The sequence below is a fragment of the Rhinatrema bivittatum genome, chromosome 1 (genome assembly GCF_901001135.1).
Source record: "Rhinatrema bivittatum chromosome 1, aRhiBiv1.1, whole genome shotgun sequence".
Classification (NCBI taxonomy): Eukaryota; Metazoa; Chordata; class Amphibia; order Gymnophiona; family Rhinatrematidae; genus Rhinatrema; species Rhinatrema bivittatum.
This window is the reverse complement of record NC_042615.1, coordinates 382482439-382505615: the sequence shown is the minus strand read 5'-3', so window position 1 is coordinate 382505615 and position 23177 is coordinate 382482439. Positions and strand designations below refer to the sequence as shown.

Sequence of the window (23177 nt, the reverse complement as noted above, 5' to 3'; positions counted from 1 at the left end):
AACGATAGGCTAGACTCTAGTAAGCAGACACTGAGGAAAGAAAGCTTTATTGTACTGCTGATGTAAGTTGAACCTTGCTTCAAGGAAGGGATAGTACTGTAGGCCAGCGATATCACAGTAAGCTCAGACAGTCTCTATATATGATGGTCTCACCAGATGTAGCAAGGTTGGTTGGGTAGTGTTCCACAACGTGGGAGAAGCCGAACCTGACGGATGGAATAAGGAGAGCTGGAGCATAGTGATACTCACAGAGTGGCAGTGCTGGTAACTTCCTTGGTAGAAGAATGGAGAGAGGGACCCGAGGTCCGAGGTGCAGGATACCCTGAGCAGGATAGGCCCTCGAGGAGTGCGTACCTAGGAGTGCCGAGGGATCCTGGAAGAAAGTAGATAGGAATAGGACCTCCAAGGAGCGGGTGTCCTTAGGTTAGGTAGTTGAACTCCGAAGGGCAGATAGAAGCGAGAGGCCCCTGAGGAGTGGGTACCCAGAGCTTCCGTAGGAGCGAGTTACCCCAGAGGGTAGTGAGGAATCCAAGGGAGCAGCTTAGAAGCAGTCAGAGTAGCAAAACTGAAGTCCTTGCTAACTCGTTGGGCTAGAGTGGAGTGGAGGTTTAAATACCTGGAGGTACTGACTCATGCGGTGGGGTTGCCCCCAAGGTTCTCGCCATAACATATTCAAAAGTATAGGTGATGTGTGCGCACGTGCCTAGGAGGCCTCAGGAAGAAGCATGGCGGACGGGGACACCCATGCTGTGTCGGAGACGCCGAGGGTTTCGGCAATCAGCACCGGAGGCAGCCATCCTTCCCAGGGAGGAGGAAAAGGGTAGAAGAGAGGTGAGGCAGAGCGGTCGCAGCCGTCTGCGACCGACAGACGCAACAGGTACTATGCTGATCACCAGATGGAGCTCCTGCTGCAATGAGCAATGTCTCACCAAGGTCTTCCCTATGGTGCTCCTCACTTGAACAGTCATCTACCAGATCTGCCACCACACTACACAGAGTATGCAAATATCTTTAGCAAACAGCAGGTGGAGGTCCTGCCAACACATTGCCCCTATGACTGTCCCATTGACTTAATTTCAGGGAAGGTACCACCCATGGATAGAGTCTATCCACTATCAGCATCTGAAACAGATTATATCAAGAAAAATCTGGACAGATTGTTCGTTGCCGGCCGGGACTGTCTTCTTTTCGTGAGAAAAAAAGACAGTTCACTACACCCTTGCATTGACTACCATGGACTCAATGCAGTTTCCAAGAAGAATCGATACCCTATCCCATTGATCAGCGAACTCTTCAACTACCTCAGAGGGGTGCACATATTTACCAAGCTTGACCTTCAGGGAGCATACACTCTTTTTAATATTCAAGAGGGAGATGAATGGAAGTCTGCTTTTAATATCAAGGATGGATTTTTGAATACCTAGTGATGCCCTTCAAGTTATGCAATGCCCCTGCGGTCTTTCAATTTATGGTCAATGAGATTTTTTGGGTTCTTCTCTACTCTCATGTGATGGTATATCTGGAAGATATCCTAGTCTTTTCATAATCTTTGCAAGAACATCAAGATCATGTGAAGCAAGTTCTCCAGAGGTTAAAAAAAATGTATCTTTGAACAGGAGGAACTCCCGTTCCTTGGCTATTATTTCCTGGTAAGGCCTATTCATGGACTTAGAGAAACTAAAAGCCATCCTGGAGTGGCCTCAGCCTGTGGGCCTCAAAGCCCTGCAGCACTTCCTTGGGTTTGAAAATTATTACAGGCAATTAATTCATGGCTACTTTACACCGCACCATTCACCACCCTCACTTAAAAAAGGGCTCAGATACCAAAAAGTGGTCCAATAGTGCTATTTAAGCATTTCAGCATCTCAAAGAGGAATTCACCTATGACCCATGCCTGCACCACTCAGACCTTTCCAACTCATTCATACTGGAGGTAGATGCTTCTTCCCTCGGGGTAGGGGGCTGTCTTCCTATAGCACAAGAATCACGGAACTCTCGTGACCTGCTCCTATTTCTCTAAACATTTTACTTCCACAGAAAGGAATTACTCTATTGGAGAGTGTGAACTGCTTGCAGTGAAGCTAGCCCTAGAAGAATGGTGACATCTGTTGGAAAGGGCCAGACACCCTGTGACTATCTGCATGGACTACAAGAATCTGGAGCACTTGACACAAGCACAGAGACTGGATGCACGGCAAGCCCTCTGGTCATTATTTTTCAAATAGTTTAACTATTCACTGTGATATCCTGCAGAGAAGAACTAAAGGGTGGATGCTCTCTCATGTTCCTTTGATCCTGAAGGCTCCCTGGAACCCCCATGGCATATCATCAGCCCCGCAAGTATCATGGTCGCTGCTGCGGTGACAGTTCCACTAGGGAAGACTGTAATTAGGTTATGAATATTGTATTGTTTGTATTAAGTAATTTTAATGATATACTTTTAGTAATTTTTATGTATTTATGATTTAATTATGTAAACAGTAGTGATGGAATTTTACTGTGCAACGGTATATAAAAATTGTACAAATAAATAAATAAATAAAATAAAATAGTTCCTCAATGACTATGGCAGAAAGTTCTTCAGTGGGCCCATGACTCCCGTTTGGTGGGGCATCCCAGCATCACTCGAATTCTGGAGTTAATTTTCTGTTATTACTGGTGGCCTCAAATGAAAACCGACATGAAGCAATATGTAGAGTTCTGCCCCACATGTGCCATGAATAAGAGCTCTTGGGCTTGACCTTAGGGAATGTTACAGCTGCTGCCAGCCCCCAAGGAACCCTGGAGACATTTGGCAACTGACTTTGTCACTGACCTTCCTCTCTCAAATGGCAACACCACTATATGGGTGGTGGTGGATCATTTTTCAAAGATGGCCCATTTCATGCCTGTCCCTGGCATTCCTTCAGCACCTGAATTGGCCAATCTCTTTATCCAGCACATCTTCCACCCAAATGGGCTCCTTCTCCACAACTGTGCCAAGGCATACAGTTTACAGTCCACTTCTGGAAAAGCCTGCACAAGAAGTTTGGGATTAGATTAGATTTTACTTCATGTTACACTTTCCGCTTGTGGGACAGGCTCGCAAGTGACTTCACTTACCTAGACGCTGCCATCACTGCCATCTTTGTGGCAAGGAAATGCCATCGACTCACAGCTGCCACTGCCACTCCTGCTTGGCAACTCCCTAGGTATGTGCACGATGGCACTTCTCTTAAAGAGCCCACAGCACCCTGGGGTGACATCACTGCTGGTTGCCCTATAAAAGGGCTCTTGTTACTCTTCAGCTTTGCCTCAGCAAGGTCTCCTGGTTTCTGTCTCATCCTGGTTCCAGATCCAGTCTTGCTCAAGTCTTCAGCTCTGCTTCAGTCTTCAACCTGTTCCAGTCCTCATCTCCACATCAGTCCAGCCTGTTCCAATCTTTACCTTCACCTCAGTCTTCAGCCTGTTCCAGCCTTCAGCTCCACAACAGTCTTCAGCCTGTTCCAGGCTTCAGCTCTGCATCAGTCTTCAGCCTGTTCCAGTCTTCACCTTCACCTCAGTCTTCAGCCTGTTCCAGCCTTCAGCTCCGCAACAGTCTTCAGCCTGTTCCAGTCTTCTCCTTCAACTAGGTCTTCAGCCTGTTCCAGCCTTCAACTCCGCATCAGTCTTCAGCCTGTTCCAATCTTCAAATCCACCTCAGTCTTCAGCCTGTTCCAGCCTTCAAATCCACCTCAGTCTTCAGCTTGTTCCAATCTTCAAATCCACCTCAGTCTTCAGCCTGTTCCAGCCTTCAAATCCACCTCAGTCTTCAGCCTGTTCCAGTCTTCAGTTCTGCCTCAGTCTTCAGCCTGTTCCAGTCTTCATCTCCGCTTCAGCCTGCAGCTCTATTTCAACCTTCAGCTCCACCTCAATCTTCAGCCCATTCCAGTCTTCAGCACTGCTTCAGTCTTCATCCTGTTCCAGTCTTCTGCCGTGCACTGTGCAAGCCATGAGCCTTGTCTCAAGCCATCAACCTTGCCTTTTCCGAGTCTCCAGCCTTAGCCTTGTCATTGTATAAACCATTGGATCTTGTCAAAGTCTGGCCCATGCCAAGACTTGCTCACCTGCCATCGGTGCAAATCTTAGGCCCTGCCCACAAGGTTGAGTCAATTGTGCCAGGGCAAGAGGGGCTCATGTTCACTTCATTCGCAACAGATTGCTGAAGCCATGAGCTTGGTGAACCCATCCCCACAATGAACTGTCGCTGCCTTGGCCCACCAGATACAGGAACAAAAAACAGAATTGATTGGTCTCCTGCACCAGTTCAAGCAACTGGCCCAGCAGCAACTCAATCAAGTAACAGATTCACTACAGACTTTGTCTCAGTGCCTAGAAATGTTACAAGCTCCACATCTGGCTTCTGTCCCAGTACCTGTCCCGGTGAAACCTGCACCAGCACTCATCCGGACCTTGGAATCCCTGATTCAACTTCTGCCACCTCTGAGGTATAGTGGCGACCCTAACGGGTGCAGAAGATTCCTCAATGTGTGCAAGATGCAGTCTGAATTACAGCCGACTCATTTTTTTAAGGACCGTGTCAAGATTAAGTATATTCTCTCCTTGTTGGATGGCTCTGCTCTCGCCTGAGCTTCCCTCTTGTGGGAACAAGACGACCTAATTCTCAGTAATTTGGATAACTTCATACAACAGTTTCACTTGATCTTTGACTCTTCCGGATGCCTCTCATCCGCTACTACAGAAATTCTTGGTATTCATCAAGACCCTCGCTCGGTTGGTGAGTACACAGTAGAATTTTGTGTCCAACTTCTGAACTCTGTTGGGGGTGAGGATACCCAAACCACCATTTTCTGGCAAGGATTATCTGGGAGAATAAAAGATGAATTAGTGGCTTGGGATTGTCCTCCATCCCTCGGAGCACTTATTGCCCTGGCTACTCATATAGCCTTAAGATTCCAGGTACAAGCGTGTGAAAAAAAGAGCTCCCAGCGATCGCTCCTGTGGTTCCCAGACTTCCATATTCCTCACAATCCATCTTAGAACCACCAAAGGTGACCACCTTCAAAGAAACCATGCAATTTGGTAATAATCCAACTATCCTTTGATGAGAAACAAAGGCAAAGATTGTAAAACCTCTGCCTCTACTGTGCTACACAAGACCATTTTGTCTGTTGGTGTCCTGTGAGACCAGAAAACTCTGTAAATAGAAGCCTTAGTGGGAAGGTAGCCTTTGCACCAACCTGCTTCTTCTCCACAACTAATGATACCAGTGTTACTCACCTATGGAAAACACTCAGTTCAGACCAAAGCCTTAGTAGATTGGAGCCGGGAGCAACTTTATCCAAGAGTTCCTGCACATCAATGTGATTGCCCTACTACCAGCTTAACCATCCCCTGTATCATTTCGTCCAGCTACAGAGAACCCCTACCTGGTCATTTGACCACTGCTTCCTTGTCCATTACAATACATATTGGGTCTCACCAAGAAAACTTTCAGTTCTATGTACTATCTAAAGTGTCCAGCCCTCTTACATAGTAACATTGTAACATAGTAATGATGGCAGAAAAAGACCAAAAAGGTCCATCTAGTCTGCCCAGCAAGCTTCCCAAGGTAGTAACTGCCGCTCTGAGCAGGTTACCCCCATGTTTCTGTTAAGGGTAGTAACTGCCGCTCCATGCCGGTTAAGCTTTATTTATTCCCATCCTCTAGCCTTTAGGGATCCACAACATTTATCGCATGCCCCTTTGAAATCCTTAACAGTTTTAGTCTTCACCACTTCCTCCGGAAGGGCATTCCAGGCATCCAACACCCTCTCAATGAAGAAATATTTCCTGACATTGGTTCTAAGTCTTCCTCACTGGAGTTTCAAATTGTGACCCCTAGTTCTACTAAATGGTTTCCAATGGAAAAGGTTTGTTGACGACCATGGATCATTAAAACCTTTCAAGTATCTGAAGGTCTGTATCATATCACCCCTGTTCTTCTTCTCCTCCAGGGTATACATATTCAGATTCTTCAACCTCTCCTCATAAGTAATTCAATAGAAACCACCCGCCATTTTGGTCACCCTTCTCTGGAACACCTCCATCCCTTCTCTGTCTCCTTTGAGATACTGACTCCAGAACTGAACACAGTACTCCAGGTGAGGCCTCACTAAGGACCTGTACAAGGGGATTATTACTTCCCTTTTCTTACTAGATATTCCTCTCTCTATGCAGCCCAGCATTCTTCTGGCTTTGGCTACTGCTTTGTTGACTTTAGGTCATTAGACACTATCACCCCAAAGTCTCTCTCCTGCTCCGTGCACATCAGCCCTTCACCCCCCAACGCATATACTTCTTTCAGATTACCACACCCCAGATGCATGACTCTGCATTTCTTGGCATTGAATCCCAGCTGCCATATCTTTGACCACTCTTCCAGTTTCCTTAAATCCTGTCTCATTCTCTGTACTCCTTCCGATGTGTCCACTCTGTTGCAGATCTTAGTATCATCCGCAAATAGACAAACTTTACCTTCTATCCCTTCCGCAATGTCGCTCACAAAGATGTTGAACAGAACCGGTCCCAACACCGATCCCTGTGGCACTCCACTTAACACCATTCTCTCTTCAGAGTAGGTTCCATTTACCATCACCCATTGTCTTCTATCCGTCAACCAGTTTGCAATCCACTCCAACACCTTGGAGCTGACTCCCAAGTTTCTCATTTTGTTGATGAGTCTTCTATGTGGGACCATATCAAAAGCTTTATAAAATCCAAGTAAATTACATTGAGCACTCTTCCCTGATCCAGTTCTCTAGTCACCCAATCAAAGAAATCAATTAGATTCGTCTGACAGGACCTTCCCCTGGTGAATCCATGCTGCTTCTGATCGAGCAACCCACCGGATTGTGGATGGTTCACTATCCTTTCCTTCCACAGAGTCTCCATTAATTTTCCCACCACCGAGGTGATGCTAACCGGCCTGTAGTTTCCAGTCTCTTCTCTGCTCCCACTCTTGTGAAGTGGGACCACCACTGCTCTTCTCCAGTCACTAGGCACTACACCCTTTTCCAGGGATCTATTGAACAGGTCACACGGACCCGCCAACCCATCTCTAAGTTCCCTCAGTATTCTGGGGTGAACCTCATCAGGCCCCATGGCTTTGTCCATGTTCAGTTTTCTTAGCTCTTCCCATACATTATCTTCCATAAATGGAGTTTCATCTACTCCACTCCCTTCTACAGTCTTGATAACAAGTGACGGTCCTTCTCCATGGTCTTCTACTGAACTGAAGTATTTGTTTAATATTTCTGCCAATTCATCATCTCTCTCCACCCATTGATCCTTATCCCCTTTCATTTTCACTATACCACTATGTACCTTTCTCCTTTCTCTGATATATCTAAAAAATGTTTTGTCACCTCACTTTATCTCCTTGGCAATCCTTTCCTCTGCCTTACTTTTTGCTTTCTTGATTACTTTTTTCATCTCCCTCCATTTTGCCAGATAATCCTCCTTGTATTCCACTTTTTGCTTATCGCTCCATGGTGAGACCACACCTTGAATACTGTGTACAATTCTGGTCACTGCATCTCAAAAAAGATATAGTTGCGATGGAGAAGGTACAGAGAAGGGCAACCAAAATGATAAAGGGGATGGAACAGCTTCCCTATGAGGAAAGGCTGAAGAGGTTAGGGCTGTTCAGCTTGGAGAAGAGACGGCTGAGGGGGGATATGATAGAGGTCTTTAAGATCATGAGAGGTCTTGAACGAGTAGATGTGACTCGGTTATTTTCACTTTCGAATAATAGAAGGACTAGGGGGCATTCCATGAAGTTAGCAAGTAACACATTTAAGACTAATCGGAGAAAATTCTTTTTTACTCAACGCACAATAAAGCTCTGGAATTTGTTGCCAGAGGATGTGGTTAGTGCAGTTAGTGTAGCTGGGTTCAAAAAAGGTTTGAATAAGTTCTTGGAGGAGAAGTCCATTAATGGCTATTAATCAATTTTTCTTAGGGAATAGCTACTGCTATTAATTGCATCAGTAGCATGGGATCTTCTTAGTGTTTGGGTAATTGCCAGGTTCTTGTGGCCTGGTTTTGGCCTCTGTTGGAAACAGGATGCTGGGCTTGATGGACCCTTGGTCTGACCCAGCATGGCAATTTCTTATGTTCTTATGTTTCTTAAAAGCTGCTTTTTTTTTGCTTTTATTACATCAGCCACCTCCTTTGTGAACCAGATTGGATTCTTATTTCTCTTACTTTTGTTTACTTTTCTTGGACTACCCTGGCAGAGTCTCCATTGACTATCCATTGATTGGAGCACCTTACAGATTAACAAATGGGGTCCATCTTGCCAGGAGCATTGTGCTGTCCAAAATACCCTGTCTGAACTACCAAATTTGCCATTCCAATGTATATCACGTTCTAACACAAGTTCTGATTCACGTTGTTCTCCTACTAAAGAATCCTCGTCCAGTGACCAGGACCAGCCTTCAACCTTACCCTTGTCTAAGCCTTTAGCCTTGAATGGTTCTTCACTTCAGTCCCGAAACCAAAGAATCTATGGATCCTGTGTTTGGCCCCCCAAGCCCCCAGCTAGTAAAGAAGTACCTTTGTCTCCTCAGAAACTGAAGACAAGAGGCTTGAGGAGGGGGCTTAGTGGAGAGGGTCCTGTTATGTTTGCCACTCATAAGACAGGCCCACAAACGGCTTTACTCGCCCCGACGTCGCTATTGCTATCTTCACGGCATGGAAACACCACTGACTCGCAGTTGATGCTGCTGCTCCTACTTGGTGCCGCCCTAGGTGCGTGCAATGGCACTTTTCTTAAAGGGCCCATGGTGGGAAAAGCCTGCAGCATCCTGAGATAATGTCACTGCTGGTTACCCTTTAAAAGGGCTCTGTGAGGATGGCTGAACAATCTCTTGTGTGTTGGAGCAGTAACCACACGGGCTCCAACCTGTTTCTCTTATAATACTACTTTATTACTACACAGGCAATGAACACAAACATAATAGTAACTGCCTACCTTTGCAGTAAGGACACACTTGCAAAATGCCCACTCTCTATCTCCCAGAAAGGAATTACAAAGCAGATAGCTGTATTCCCAGAGAAGTTCCAGGAGCTCCTACTCCTCAGTCACAGGGCCCATCTACTCCTTCTGGGCTCAGCGTCTCATTCCCCTTTAGCTGGGCACGCTCTCTGAGCTCCTCCTGTTCACCAGGGTCCCACCCATAGATCATTTTCCGTTCAGGGGATTTAAAAGGGACCAGGCTCCCAGCCTGGTCCTGTATGTACTCCAAGGGTACACTAGGGGCACTACCTCACAGGCACTACTGACTCTTCAGCTTGTCAGCGGTCAGGATAGGAAAATGTTCAGAATATGAGCATCCAGTTTCCTAACTTGTGGCTGTGCACGGCTTAGGAAAATGGATGCTCAGAAAACTGAATGTCTGTTTTCCTTCCCTGTACACAGCCAATTCTCCTGGGCGCTCGATAGCATGGACGCGCTAGGGGCGTGCAAATTATCTATTGCACTTCCCTTTTAGTGCACCAACTCATTTAAATATTAGGTCAAGTGCCCAAGAGAGGGGATGTGCGTGCATCCAAAAAATGTGTGTCCAAGTTGGACGCACATTTTTTGGCATGCATGATATTGCATTGGCCCCATAGTCTTCTGCTGAAAGAGACTATGGGATAGGAGAAGGGATAGTAATTGCCCCTGAGGAGAAGTCATGGAAAAAGAATGAGGGGAAGTGAACTGGAGCCACAGATGTTAAAAGTGTTCGCTGTGACTGAATCTCGTTTTTCTACAGCGACGGCTGAACTTTGTGCGATACTTGAGGACGTGCCTCAGGGACTCTGGGGAAGGGGAGGAAGGGGATATAGTGGGAGGGGGATAACATCTAGTCCATATGTGTGGTATGCATTTTCTTGGAATGACTAGGAGGTGCCAAAGTAAACAGCACTTCCTGGGTGTCTGTACCTTGTTTTTTGGGGGTTTTTTTTGGAAATGCCAATAAAAAATGGTTATACATAAAAGTGTAATATCTAAATACGTTAGGTTATTAGAATTTTTCAAATAGACATAAATGGTACCGATTCATAAATCATTCAATATGCTCATGAGTAAGTGACTCTCATACCATCCCGCAAGCTTTTCGGCAATATCTGCTCTCAAGCCGCATTAGGGATCCTCTTTAATCATTGGTCACTATTTTACCCATGTGTTTTCAATTTGTATTTTGCTTATTTTGCTTTTTTGCGTCCTGTGCTGCTTCAGGAACCTGTCTGACTGTATTTGCGTGTGCCAAATTGTCTTCAGTTACACTTCAATGTAGCCTTGCAAACGTGAACATTACTTCGTCGCGGTCCGGGAGAAAATCTCCTGAAGCAGCACAGGACGCGAAACGTGCACGTCGAACTGTACTCTGGACTGCATTTAAAACTATTTGGAAGGGTTGCACCCTCCACGGACATTGATTTTTGAAAGGGAAGTATCTCTGTCAAATTTTTACTTAAAAAGAAAAAAAGCAAAATAAGCAAAATACAAATTGAAAACACATGGGTAAAATAGTGACCAATGATTAAAGAGGATCCCTAATGTGACTTGAGAGCAGATATTGCCGAAAAGCTTGCGGGATGGTATGAGAGTCACTTACTCATGAGCATATTGAATGATTTATGAATCAGTACCATTTATGTCTATTTGAAAAATTCTAATAACCTAACGTATTTAGATATTATTATTGTTGAGTTTGTTGGTTTACAAATAACGATTGAGTCTATCAAATATTATATACATAAAAGTGTAACATCTCAGAAGTAGAAGATTTAGGATTGTGATTTTTTTGTGATCTGACCAATATGGTGAATGAAGTGACTAGGAAAATGGACTTGATTTTTCTATTGCTATTTTTTGTGTTTAAAATAATCTATTTTTTTGGAGCTCAAGTAAGGTGTAGATATTGGACTTTTTGGGAATGTCTTCAGCCCAGTTTGGACCCTACAGATGGCTCTGCCCCCAGCCCCCAACACCCTGACAGACTGTGTGATCCCCCGCCCTGGCAGAGCCTCTCCATTGCCCCCCAGAGCTGGGTAGGTGGAGCACAAGAACCATATGGGATTTTGATAGGGGAGGTTAACCTATTGTTTAAATGTATTTTTGCATTACTTGCAAAACTGAAGAAGTAGCTTAGTGGTTAGACCATTGGGCAGAGGTCCAGGTAAGTCAGAGTTTCTATCCTGTTCCTCCCACTGCTACTCCTTGTGACCTTGGGGAAGTTACTTCACCCTCCATTATCTCACAAACAAACTTACAGGGTCATTTATCAAATTTCTATAAGGCATTTTTGCATGCGTTAAGCCCCTTTAACGCCTACGAAAGCACCATAAAGCATGGTGTGATGTAAATCAGAAAAAAAGGAGAGAGAGAGAGAGAGAGAGAGAGAGAGACTAGCTGTAATGCTCTCACACTAGATAGGTATTTATATCTCTATGGGAGGCCCATCTAGTAACTCGAGGTGAGGTTTAGATGTTAGTGTAGGGGTTAGGGACCACTTTGACATTCAGAATGAGACATATGAACAGAACAGTGCTCTCTTGTGAAGATTTGATGAAACTCACCCAAAATGAGATTTGTGCAATGTTCTCTCAACCTAGCTTGATGTTACCCAGGTAGAGAGTCCATCAAGCTAGGTTGAAAGAACATTGCACAAATCTCATCTTTGGGTGAGTTTCCTCACTCCGAAGGTCATCAAATCTTCACAAGAGAGCACTGTTCTGTTTGTACATCTCATTTTGAATGTCAAAGTGGCCCCTAACCCCTACACTAATACCTAAATGTTACCCAGGTAGAGAGTCAATCAAGCTAGGTTGAGAGAACATTGCACAAATCTCATCTTTGGGTGAGTTTCCTCACTCCGAAGGCCATCAAATCTTCACAAGAGAGCACTATTCTGTTTGTACGTCTCTTTTTGAATGTCAAAGTGGCCCCTAACCCCTACACTAATACCTAAACCTCACCTTGGGTTACTAGGTGGGCCTCCCATAGAGATATAAATACCTATCTAGTGTGAGGGCATTATGGCAAGTCTCTCTCTCTCTCTCTCTCTCTTTCTCTCACTCACCCTGATAGATAGGCTGGCTCTGCAGGACCTTAAAACTACTAAACATGGTCCCACCCAGTGGTTGTATATAGGAAATACAATTCTGGCACTTAGATAGTGCTTCACATAGGATTTAGCACAAATTGCAATAAACTTCCTATTACCATAAAACACACCCCTTTTCCTATCGCATGGAATATTTAGTGCATTTTGATAAATCCAGGCCTTATTTATTTAACATAATTATCTACTGCTGTTCCAGTGATCACAGCGGTTTCCAATTAAAACATTTATAATTATAAAAGACAATACAAACCCAATCAAATTAATTAACTTAGACCCTATTTACAAAACATTTTTCCTATAGACACAAAATGAGAGAAAACCTTTAGTAAATAGACCCCTTTAGATTGTGAACCTTCTGGGATAGGGACCTACTTACTAACTGTACCTGAATTTGTAACTCGCCGTCAGTTTGGATTTTGTAAAGCAAGGAATTAAATTTAAATCCATTTTGTTTTCCAGCCATGTTGCTACAGAATTTGCACTGCATAATAATTCTGAGGTTAATATCCAGCTGCTGAATGGTTCGGTAAGTTAGCTGGATATACTTATTCAGCTAACTTAACTGAGATATCCAGCGGCAGGGTAGCTATCCATCTAAATGGCTTTTGAATATTGGCCACTCTATTTTTTTTACACCATGTAGTTTATTCATTTATTTTCTTTTTACAGAAGCTGAAATTCAGAATTGTAATTTATATTTGAAAAAAGATCTAAATCTTTATAGATAATTTTTTACATGTTTCCAAGTGGTCTCATTTCTGTTTCAAACATGGGAATGTTCTTTATGTTCTGATTTTTTGTTTATATTATATGGTTGGAGTCCTTTGGAAAATTGTCTGTGACATCACAGAATCAGTTGATAGAGGGGATTCTCATTCTAATGCCTGTGCTTATAAGATCACCAAAACCCAATGGGAAAATGAACTGGAAAACATTTTTGTAAAACCTTTCAAAGAAAACATCATTCAAAAAATGATTGAAAATAGGTATTTGTATATTAGCTTTTCCCATGGCATTGTTAAAATTAGTTAAGATTTCCCTTCAATAGCATTACAGTCCAACATATGTATAAGAAAGCATAAAGAGTTAAAGGTGTGCATCATGCAGCATTATGTTCACTGGTGATCCTTACCAACGTTGCAAAGTGTATGAACACTTCAAAACACCTATTTAAGTTGATTTACCACCTGCTTTGAGAGGGCTTAATTTATTGCTTCAGATTAATTTTCGCATTTTTAGAATAATTTTTTTCTGTCATAGCCTAACTGTGAGCAGTATGCTTTGCCAGGCTGTCCAAGGAACCTTAACCCGGTATGTGGGACCGATGGGATAACCTATCCAAACGAGTGCGTGCTCTGCGAATCAAACAGGTAATTGTCTCTTTGACATACTTGATTATAAAACATTGGTAGCACACTGAATAAAGTACGCATCTTACATTTTGGGGCTGTGCGTCTCAAATGAGTGAATTTTGACTTTCAATTCCAAGTGAAAAATCTGAACTTTTCTCACTGGCCAGTTTGAAAGATTCAAATCTAAACCAATTCAGCCCACAGGGATGGTATAGGCAAGTTAGGGTGAACCTTTCATCTTGTGCCCTCCCCCCTTACCCCAGCTATCGGTGGCACCTCTGGCACAGCATCCTCCTCTCTCCCCTTGCCCTTAACCAGTTCCTGCATCATCTTCCCGTTGCCCCTGCCCACAGTGCCCAGCATCCCTTCCTTCTATCCCCTGCCAGTATCTATCTTCTCTTCTCACCCCAAGATTCTCCTTTTTTCCCCCTTCTCTCCCTGTTCAGCACACCAGCAGCATCCTAATCTCTATGCCCCCTTTTTGTAGTGCCCAACACCCTTTCCCTCTCCACCCACTCAGCAACCTCTTTTCACAACTGCCCCACATTCCCAGTTTCCTCTCTGTCTCTGCCACCCACATCTACCCAGCATCCATTTCTTTCTCTCTTGTGATGCCGTGCTTTAAAAATGGGAAGGCAGAACCTGGAGGAGGTTTCCAGAGTTTTTGTCCCCCCCCCCCGTCCCCCCCCAAATTTTGGCATTCTATGTGACTGCCTAGTTCACCTAATGGAAGAACAGGAAGAACAGGAAGAATAGCTGAAACTCCTATTTAGAAGTTGCCCAGACATCTGCTTTTAGTTAGAGCCATGCCATTACCTGCTCAATGAAGCATTATTGGCACAAACTATTAACCCAGAAGGATAAGCCCTCTCTATTACAGGGGAGCTCAGAGTTATCACTACATGAAATTCATTTACTCTCCCTGCTTACTTTCCTGGATGAAATTTGGAAGATTGTGAACAGGGAAAAGCAAGAGGGCTGGATTGGTACAATTTCCAGGATGGAAGAAACAGGAAACAAGAGCCAGGGAGTTAAAATAAAAAAACACTTAGAATGTCATGTGTACAATTTCTGTTGCGGTCTCTGCCGCTTCCCCTTCGCTAGGTCTGAACAGTGCCTACCTCCGCTGCTGGAAACGCCGCGTTCCGCGTGGCTGGGACCCCCGGCGGCGCTGCCTGCTCCACGTGGCGGCCGCCATTGCTTGCCCGTCTCCCCGCTGCCTCGCACGCGCGCGAGGACACCCACTTTGTGCGCACAGCTTCCGGAAGTCAGGCCCCGCCTGCGCTGATGATGTCACGCCCTAAGCCCGATATAACCGGCGTCTGGACTCCTTCTCCTTGCCTTGCAACGAGGTTCACTACTGCCTAGTAGTTCTGAGTTGCGCTTCGTCTGTTCTTCGTTCCTGACTTGACCTTTGGACTGCCTTTGACTTCGCTTCAGCCTGCCGCCTGCCTCTGACCTTGGTTCGTTCCCGACTTTGCTTCAGCCTGCCGCCTGCCTCAGACCTTGGTTTGTTCCCGACTTCGCTTCAGCCTGCTACAGACTCCATTCCAGTCTACAGCCTGCTTCAGTCCACAGCCTGCTACAGACTCCATTCCAGCCTACAGCCTGCTTCAGTCCACAGCGTTCTACAGACTCTGCTTCAGTATCCGGTTAGCTACAGTTTCCGCTGCCGCCCGCTGCCCTGTCATCAGCTGGCCCTCGGCCTGTACAGCCGGTCCACGGACTATCTTATACTATTGGACTTCCTATACTACACTCTCGGCCTAGGCCTTTCCAGCCACTGGACATTGAGCCTATTCCCCAAGTCCCAAGGTTCCAGGACCCTACGGGCTCCTCCTGGGGGGTTCCTAGTTCCCGGGTGAACACCGCCAGCCTGTGGCTCCGCCTCCCGGCCTACTCTGTCATCCTAGGTGGGCCGGCCCAAGGGCCCACTACCTCGCCTGCAGTATCCGACTGCAACAATTTCTTGTAGTCTGCTCAACAAACTCATTGACCTAGAAGCCACCATGGTGGATGAGGTCATTAATGTGGCTGCAATAACTGAATCAGTGAAAAGAAAGGACAAGATAGGTTGAAAAAGGGAAAGGAATAATTTTATATGTTAGAGACAAAATAAAAGCCATTGTAACACCAAGGGGCGGATTTTAAAAGGGTTACGAGCGTAAGTTATGCGCGTACCCCTTAAACCCCTCCCTGCGTGCGCCGAGCCTATTTTGCATAGGCTCGGTGGCACGCACAAGCCCCGGGACGCGCGTATGTCCCGGGGCTTGCAAAAATGGGTGGGCCGTGGGTGGGGCCGTGGTCTGGGGGGCGTGTCTGGGGTGTGGTGGCGGTCCAGGGGCGTGGCCGAGTGCCCCGACACAGCGGCCTGTGTCGGGGCCTGCCGCGCCGGCAGACAGAGGCAGGCGTAACTCAACAAAATAAGGTAGGGGGGGATTTAGGTAGGGCTGGGGGGTGGGTTACATAGGGGAAGGGAGGGAAAGGTGGGGGGGGAACAGGAAACAAGAGCCAGGGAGATAAAAAAAAAACACTTAGAAAGTCATATGTACGGCCTTGGAGGGAAAGTCATGTGTGCGGCCTTGGAGGGAACGGGGAAAGCCATCGGGCTCCCCTAGGGCTCGGCGCGCGCAAGGTGTACACGTGTGCACTCCCTTGCACGCGCCGACCCTGGATTTTATAACATGAGCGCAGCAGCGCACGCATGTTATAAAATTGGGTGTACATTTGTGCGTGCTGGGTAGCGCGCACAAATGTACACCCCGCGCGTAATTTTAAAAATCTGCCTACAAGTGAACAAGGAGCAACTGAATTACTGTGGGTTGACTTGAAGAAACTTGAGAGGTCAAATATCTATGCAGGTGTAATCTGTTGGCTGCCATTACAAGGGAACAAGATGGTATAGATATTATAGTAGCCAGCCAAAGAATAGCATGTGAATGCGATACGTGGCTAATAGGAGACCAAAATCTATCAAATATAAATTATACAGTATTAACTGCTGTATCAACTAGAAGTAGGGGAATACTGGTCTCAATTACAAGAAGTCTCTCTCAAGCAATTAGTTGAGTATCCCAGTAGCAGCAAAGTAATACTGGGCCTGATACTGATAAATGGAGATAATATCACTGAGGTTATGGTGGGGGACAACTAGTGTAAGCCTTTCTTTGGTTTAGAGCCAGAATGTATGGGCCACACAGCCTCCAGGGCCAATCTCACTGTTCCAGACATAAAGAGCCACTCCTCCCCCTTTTCTGTCCTCTCTGTCCTTCCTTAATAAGTTATATCCCGGTATGGTAGTATCCCAATCATGTGAATCCGTGAACCACGTCTCCGTGACAGCAACAATGTCCAAGTCCACCTCCACCATTAGGGCTTGCAGGTCTGGGGTTTTATTGCCCAAACTATGAGCATTTGTGCTCATAGCTTTCCAGCTATTCTGGTACAGGTTAATGCTTTTCTTGGACTTTCTTTGTGACTTATTTTGCTGTCTTTTGTTATCCACTTTGCCCTTTTTCATTGCATTTGTATTTGTATTTGGGGGGTGACATTCTAATGTCCTACTGTCACCCCCGTCATCTAGTTTAAATGCCTTATGACATAGGATTTGAATTTATCTCTTAGGATCCTTTTTCCCTCCACAGACAGATGAACGCCATCTTTGACAAAGAGCTTTTTTCTGTTCTATACACGGCCCCAGCCCCCAATATATCCAAAACATTTTTCTTTACACCAGGATTTGAGCCATACATTGAAGTTATAAATACAGCTTAGCCTCTCCTTCCCCTTTCCATGAACAGGTAACACTGTATATCCCAAAGTATGACTATAAACTACAGAGTCTAAACTTAGTCTTTTTGGGGGTTTTTTTGTCTTTGTATTATATTTTATTGTGATTTTATTTTTTTTTAAAGTTTTTGTTTCTAACATATTTATGATATGATTAGATTGTGATAACTTTATTTTTATGTTACTTTATTATGTATGTTTATTTGTAAACTACTAATGATCTCCTTTTTTTGGAACAACAGTATATAAAAGTTTTTTTTAAAATAAATAAATACAATAATAAATACAATCACCCTACTACCAGACTTTTACATAAGTCTTTTATTTGGCTCTGCTACAAAATGTATACTTATAAAACTTGCACATTATAATGCCCATCCCCTTCTTTTAAACCATGCATACACACCTCAAATGTACCAAATACACTACACTAAAGCCCTCACCATCAAACACACTTATAAAAGTCAAACCATCATTATCATACTTCCAAAATCCTCTTGAATATAACACCTTAAAGAGGCTATCTTAGCAGTTTTCACTGGGTAACATACTACTCATAAATTATTACATTATCCCAACATAGGCCTATGTTTTGCCATGTAATAGGCTTCTTCAGGGGAACTCCATATATTGCACCAAAAGATTCCCTTCTTTTAACACTATCACATTGGAAAATGTCCAATCATTTATTTTTAAATGTGACGCTTTTCCACTTTCAAGTGTATTTCATCCACAGTCTATTAATCATGCCATATCTATCTTGCTTTAGGTGCTCTGTTCCTACTCTGTGGACTGGATTAAAATATATTTCCAAATGGCAGGGGTGGACAATGGTTGTCATGGACAACCCAGCTTCATTGTAGCCATAGTTTAACTACTCAACCATGCACTACTCCTTTTTCAGGCATGTGAACCCAGACGTCCAGCGTGAGGGGGTAACGTTTTCAAATGCAGAGAGGTGCGGTGCATGTAAGGGATCTATTCTCACCGCAAGGGAGATACTATGATTAGAAGTAAGTGGTAATGTGAGCCCCAATCAGTAACCGTTGTGGTCCCATAAGATACTGCATGTGTGAAAAAGGAGTAGTGCATGGCTGAGTAGTTAAACCTGTGGCTACAACGAAGCTGGGTTATCTGTGACAACCATAATAGGGGCAGTGGGCATGTGGGAATACTTGAACAGTATTATCATCTCTGATTACTTGTGAGATAGTCAAGCAGATTCCTAGATATTTTTTCACTGGAATAAGTCTTCTTGGAAGCTAAATACATGAGTGCCAATGGATGACTGGTAGGAGAGCTACCTGATCTTAATCTTGAGTGGGGAGGAAGGGCTTAGACACTATATCTCCACTGTATAACCAGACCTCACCAACCCCATTCATAGCTGGCGTTAGACACACTGGGGATCAAGGCAGAAACTAAGGTGTGAGCTCAGCCAGTGCCAGGTACCCTGATGCTCTGCCTCAGTGACATGTCTCAGCTTCGCCAAGGGGGCCCTTTGTAATGCTGGAGCCCTAGGCAATTGTCCTACTTGGCCAGTCATCCACCAAAACTGGCCCTGAGCTTATTTCATATTTTTGGTTGCTTGTACTGCAAATACCAAGTCACAGAACTAAACAGAGAAATATATCTTCTGAACCTTCAAATGAAGGTGAGAACCATATGCTGCACATTAATATTTGCTCTATTTGCAGGTCCAATAATAAGAATGTGAAAATTGTTGGAAGTGGACCCTGTTGATGTGACTTTATCAACCTATAAAGACACTGGGACATGTGTCTTAGATAAACTAGCTTCAAACCTGAATGCTTACTGCTAATTTTGTATAAATCAGAAAAATGATTTTGCGAACCTGTTTGAATAAATTTTTAACCACATTTATGTATGTATGTATGTACGTATTTATTTATTTAATAGTATTTCTACCTGCCCCTCCAAATAAAATTTCAGGGCAGAGTACAAAAACATAAACAATCATAACAACTAAACAAATATCAGTTAAAGGCAAACTAAAAAGCAGAATGTTAAACAATACAATATTCTTATTGTGGTTCAAAAAGGAATTTTTTGGAATACTTCAAGGAATAAGTGTGTTTTTCGGTTTCCTGAATTGTTTGCAGACTTGAGTGAGCTGGAGTGATAACGGGAGAGAATTCTAAAGAGTGGGGCAAAAAATGGAAAAGGAGTGTTCTCTTGTAGAATCTAGTCTAACTATTCTGCAAGAAGGTATGTCTGGTAACTGTTGGCTGGAGGAACGAAGAGTGCAAACAGGAATGTGTTTATGGAGAGTTGAAGTTATCCACGGAGAAGTAACATGGTGAAGAAGATTATGAATGATGATTTGTAGTTTTTATATTTAATGTGAAAAGAGATTGGAAACCAATACAGGTCCTTCAGTATTGGGATTATATGTTCTCGAATGGATGTACCAGTTAGTAAACGAGCCACAGTGTTTTGGATGATCTGTAGAGGACAGAGAGAATATTTAGTAAAGTCTGAGTATAAGGAATTACAATAATTGATAGGTGAAAAAATAGAGATTGAAATACAGTTTGAAATTAATAGGTTCCAAAATGGGTTTTAGATGATGTAACATGCATAATTTGAAAAATGAAGATCTAATAACTGATTTGATATGGGGAACCATCGGAAGAGGTAGAGTCTAGAGTTACACCTAAGTTCCGAACATTTTGTGAAAGGTAGTGGAACTAGCTAATTGAAAAGACTCAGGAATAGAAATGGGTGGACAATGACCCAAGACAAGAACTTCAGTTTTGCTAAGATTGAGGGAAGTTTATTGCTGTGTAACCAGGTATTAATAATAGTGAGACAAAGGGAAGCAAAGTGGACAGTGGCAGACCAAGTGTTATTATTTAGGAGAGTTGTGGGTGGATCCTTGGACCGGTGGCAGATGACCACGCCCCCAGGGGAAGATCCCGAGAGGGACCACCGGTCAGGCTCAGAGTTAGGAGACAGACACACACTAGTTCTTTTATTAGACAGTATACTGAACCACCAGAGGTGGCAGTAGTGAGCTGGAATGCCCGGCTGGGCTGTAGTCCCTCAGATACTGGAACAGCGATCCCTGGAGGCTGAGCTGTAGAGAAACTGAAATTTAGTGAGTAGGCAGGGTATGCAGAGTTCATGGAAAGAACCTCGGACTGGAACTTGGACTTGTTGCTTGCCGCCTGCCTTGGACCCCTCGCCTGAAACTTGGACTTTGTTGCTTGCCGCCTGCCTCGGACCCCTCGCCTGGAACTTGGACTTTGTTGCTTGCCACCTGCCTCGGACCCCTCGCCTGGAACTTGGACTTCGTTGCTTGCTGCCTGCCTCGGACCTCTTGCCTGGAACTTGGACTGTGTTGTTTGCCGCTTGCCTCGGACCCTTGCCTGGAACTTCTCATTGCTGTACTGCAGTACATTCCACCTTCCGGAGACGAGCACACCTAGGCACTGCTGGTGGGTATCATCCCTCGTCCCGGACCAAGGATCCACTAACATAACAAAAAATGATTGTAGTTTTGTATTTAATGTGAAAATGATCTGTGACATTTCAAGATGAGAAACTTCAGAGAAATTTCAGAGAAACTTCAGAGAAATTATCCCTTAGCGATAAGGCAGTAGAGGAAGCTGGTGAGGGCAAAGATATGGGAATGATCAATACAGAACAAAGCTTATCAATCTTGGATATGAAAAACAGAGCAAAGCTGTCAGCTCTTGATTGATTTGGATCAGATGGAATAGGAAAAGAGGTGGATGATTTACTCAAAGTGAGAGACTTAACAATAAAGAAGAATTCACAGGAATTATTGACAGAAGCCATAATTCCGTTATTGTAGTATAGACGCTTAGCAGAATTGATAGCATTATGATGCGACAATAGATGCTGCCTATAAGAATGTAAGGCAGATTGCGATCTGTTTCCACTAAGAGAACTCAGATTGACGTAACAAGCATTTCTGATTTTTTAATATTTGGGAAAACCAAGGGGCATGCTTTGTACATTTAGGATACCAAGTTTTGATAGAAGCCAGAGTATCAGCGTTGTGCCAGTCAGTGGTAGGCAGGTCAAGATTGTCAGAGGAGGGTTTAAGTAGGGATAGTAACATCATTTTGAAGTGGGAGGAATCTATATGTCCATACCTCGAGATGGAGTAAAGTGAGGTGCGGGAATGTGTAGAGGAAAAAGAAAAATTAATGACAAACTATATCAGGTAATGGTCAGACCAGGGGATAGATTGAATAGAAATATTAAAAGAATCAATAGAGAAACAGAATGATTAATGAAAAACTAGATCAGGAGTATGACCTGCTCAGTGGGTGGGGCCAGAAAGAATCTGGCTCCATCCACAGGTCTCCATAGTTTCAAGCAAAAGTTCTCCAGTGTGGGAAAGAGGCGTAGCATCAATGTGAACATTAGTCACCTAGAATTATAGCTTTGGAGAGATCAATATTTGGGAAAGAAGAAATTTTAAAAAAGAGATATTATGGACTAAACAACCAGGAAGATAATAAACCAGACAAACATTCAAGTCATTGGGAATGAGTAAGAATAGTTCAAAAGAGGAATTATTTAGATTTTTTATATTCTGCTTTTGGCACTTCAAGTAGATTACATTCAGGTACTGTAGGTATTTTCCCTATTCCCACAGAGTTTACAATCTAATTTTGTACCTGAGGCAATGGAGGATAAAGTGACTTGCCCAAGGTCACAAGGATTGATAGTGGGACTTAAACCCTGGTTTCACTAGGTCAAAGCCAATTGCTCTAACTACTAGGCTACTCCTCTACTCCAAATTAGCATTAGAAACACAATGCAATTTAAATTGAAGAAAGCTCTTGTGGATGAGCAGCAAACTACCCCCATGTCGATGACTCCATGGCTGGGAAATGAAAGTCTAACCAGAATGACAGTAATGTTTGAGTAGAAGTGTGTCACTGTCCAGTAGCCAGGTTTCTACAATGCAGAGTAGATCAAGCTGTTATAAAGAAAATATGTAAAAAATAATCAGTCGTCTTTGAAATTGACTGAGCATTAATTAGCAACACAGTAAGTGCAGTAGTATAAGCTACCAAATAAAGGTTGTAGAGGTATACAACATAAAGCTTCCATCTTACCTGCAGGGCCGCGAGCCTTCGCCTCCAGCTGACCACGATCCCGGCCGCGAGCCTCCGCCTCCAGCCGACCACGCGCCGGGCCCCGAGCCCTCGCCCCGAACCGACAGCAACAAAGAAGCACCGCCCACGAAGCTGTCGCAGCGGTGACATCAGAGACGCGACCGGCGGGGTTTTTAAACCCCTGCTCTCCCCGGCGTCGCGCACCAAAGGGGCCCGCCCCTTTGTGCGCCCCTTCGTGTGAACCTGTGCCTGTGGTTGTGGACCCCCCCCCCCTTACAAAACGCACAGGAGACAACACAACTTCGGCTCCCTTCATGGTCTCCAAGCCACACGCCACCATCGCAGACCGACCAGGGCCAGGGCCCGCACCATCCAGCCCACCCAGATACTACGGAAAGACTGGCTGAACCTTCCTCAAGACTACTTTATACTCTCCACAGTCTGGTACTATCATCATTACTTAGCCATACTACCGTCTCTGTATCTAACACTGCTGATTCAAATACCTACTGCCCCTTTCCCTTTCCCTCACCTTATAGCGTCTCTACTCCGCATTCCTGATACCACACCTACTGTCTACAATCGGCAGCCACTGTCTTCTAATTGTCTATCACTGTTTACAACAACAAGCAGGTTTTGCTATTTACTACTTATTGCCATTGTTAATTACTACTTATAATCATTACTATTGTTGATTACTGCCTACCACTGTCTATTGCCATTTGTTTACTACCATCAATATCCCCTGTGCACCTTTACCCATTCCCTACCAGGCT

The 23177-nt window shown here is 44.3% G+C and overlaps 1 protein-coding gene across 1 annotated transcript in view; it reads left to right on the top strand.

The window, feature by feature from the left end:
* Window positions 1-19165, top strand: part of SPINK2 (serine peptidase inhibitor, Kazal type 2) — a 36362-nt gene extending 17197 nt beyond the window's left edge. Inside the window, exons 3-4 of the mRNA XM_029585333.1 lie at window positions 13401-13510; window positions 18979-19165. Coding sequence (XP_029441193.1) covers window positions 13401-13510; window positions 18979-19024 — 156 coding nt within the window. The 3' untranslated portion in view covers window positions 19025-19165. The remainder of the gene's footprint in view (window positions 1-13400; window positions 13511-18978) is intronic.
* Window positions 19166-23177: the final 4012 nt, after the last annotated feature.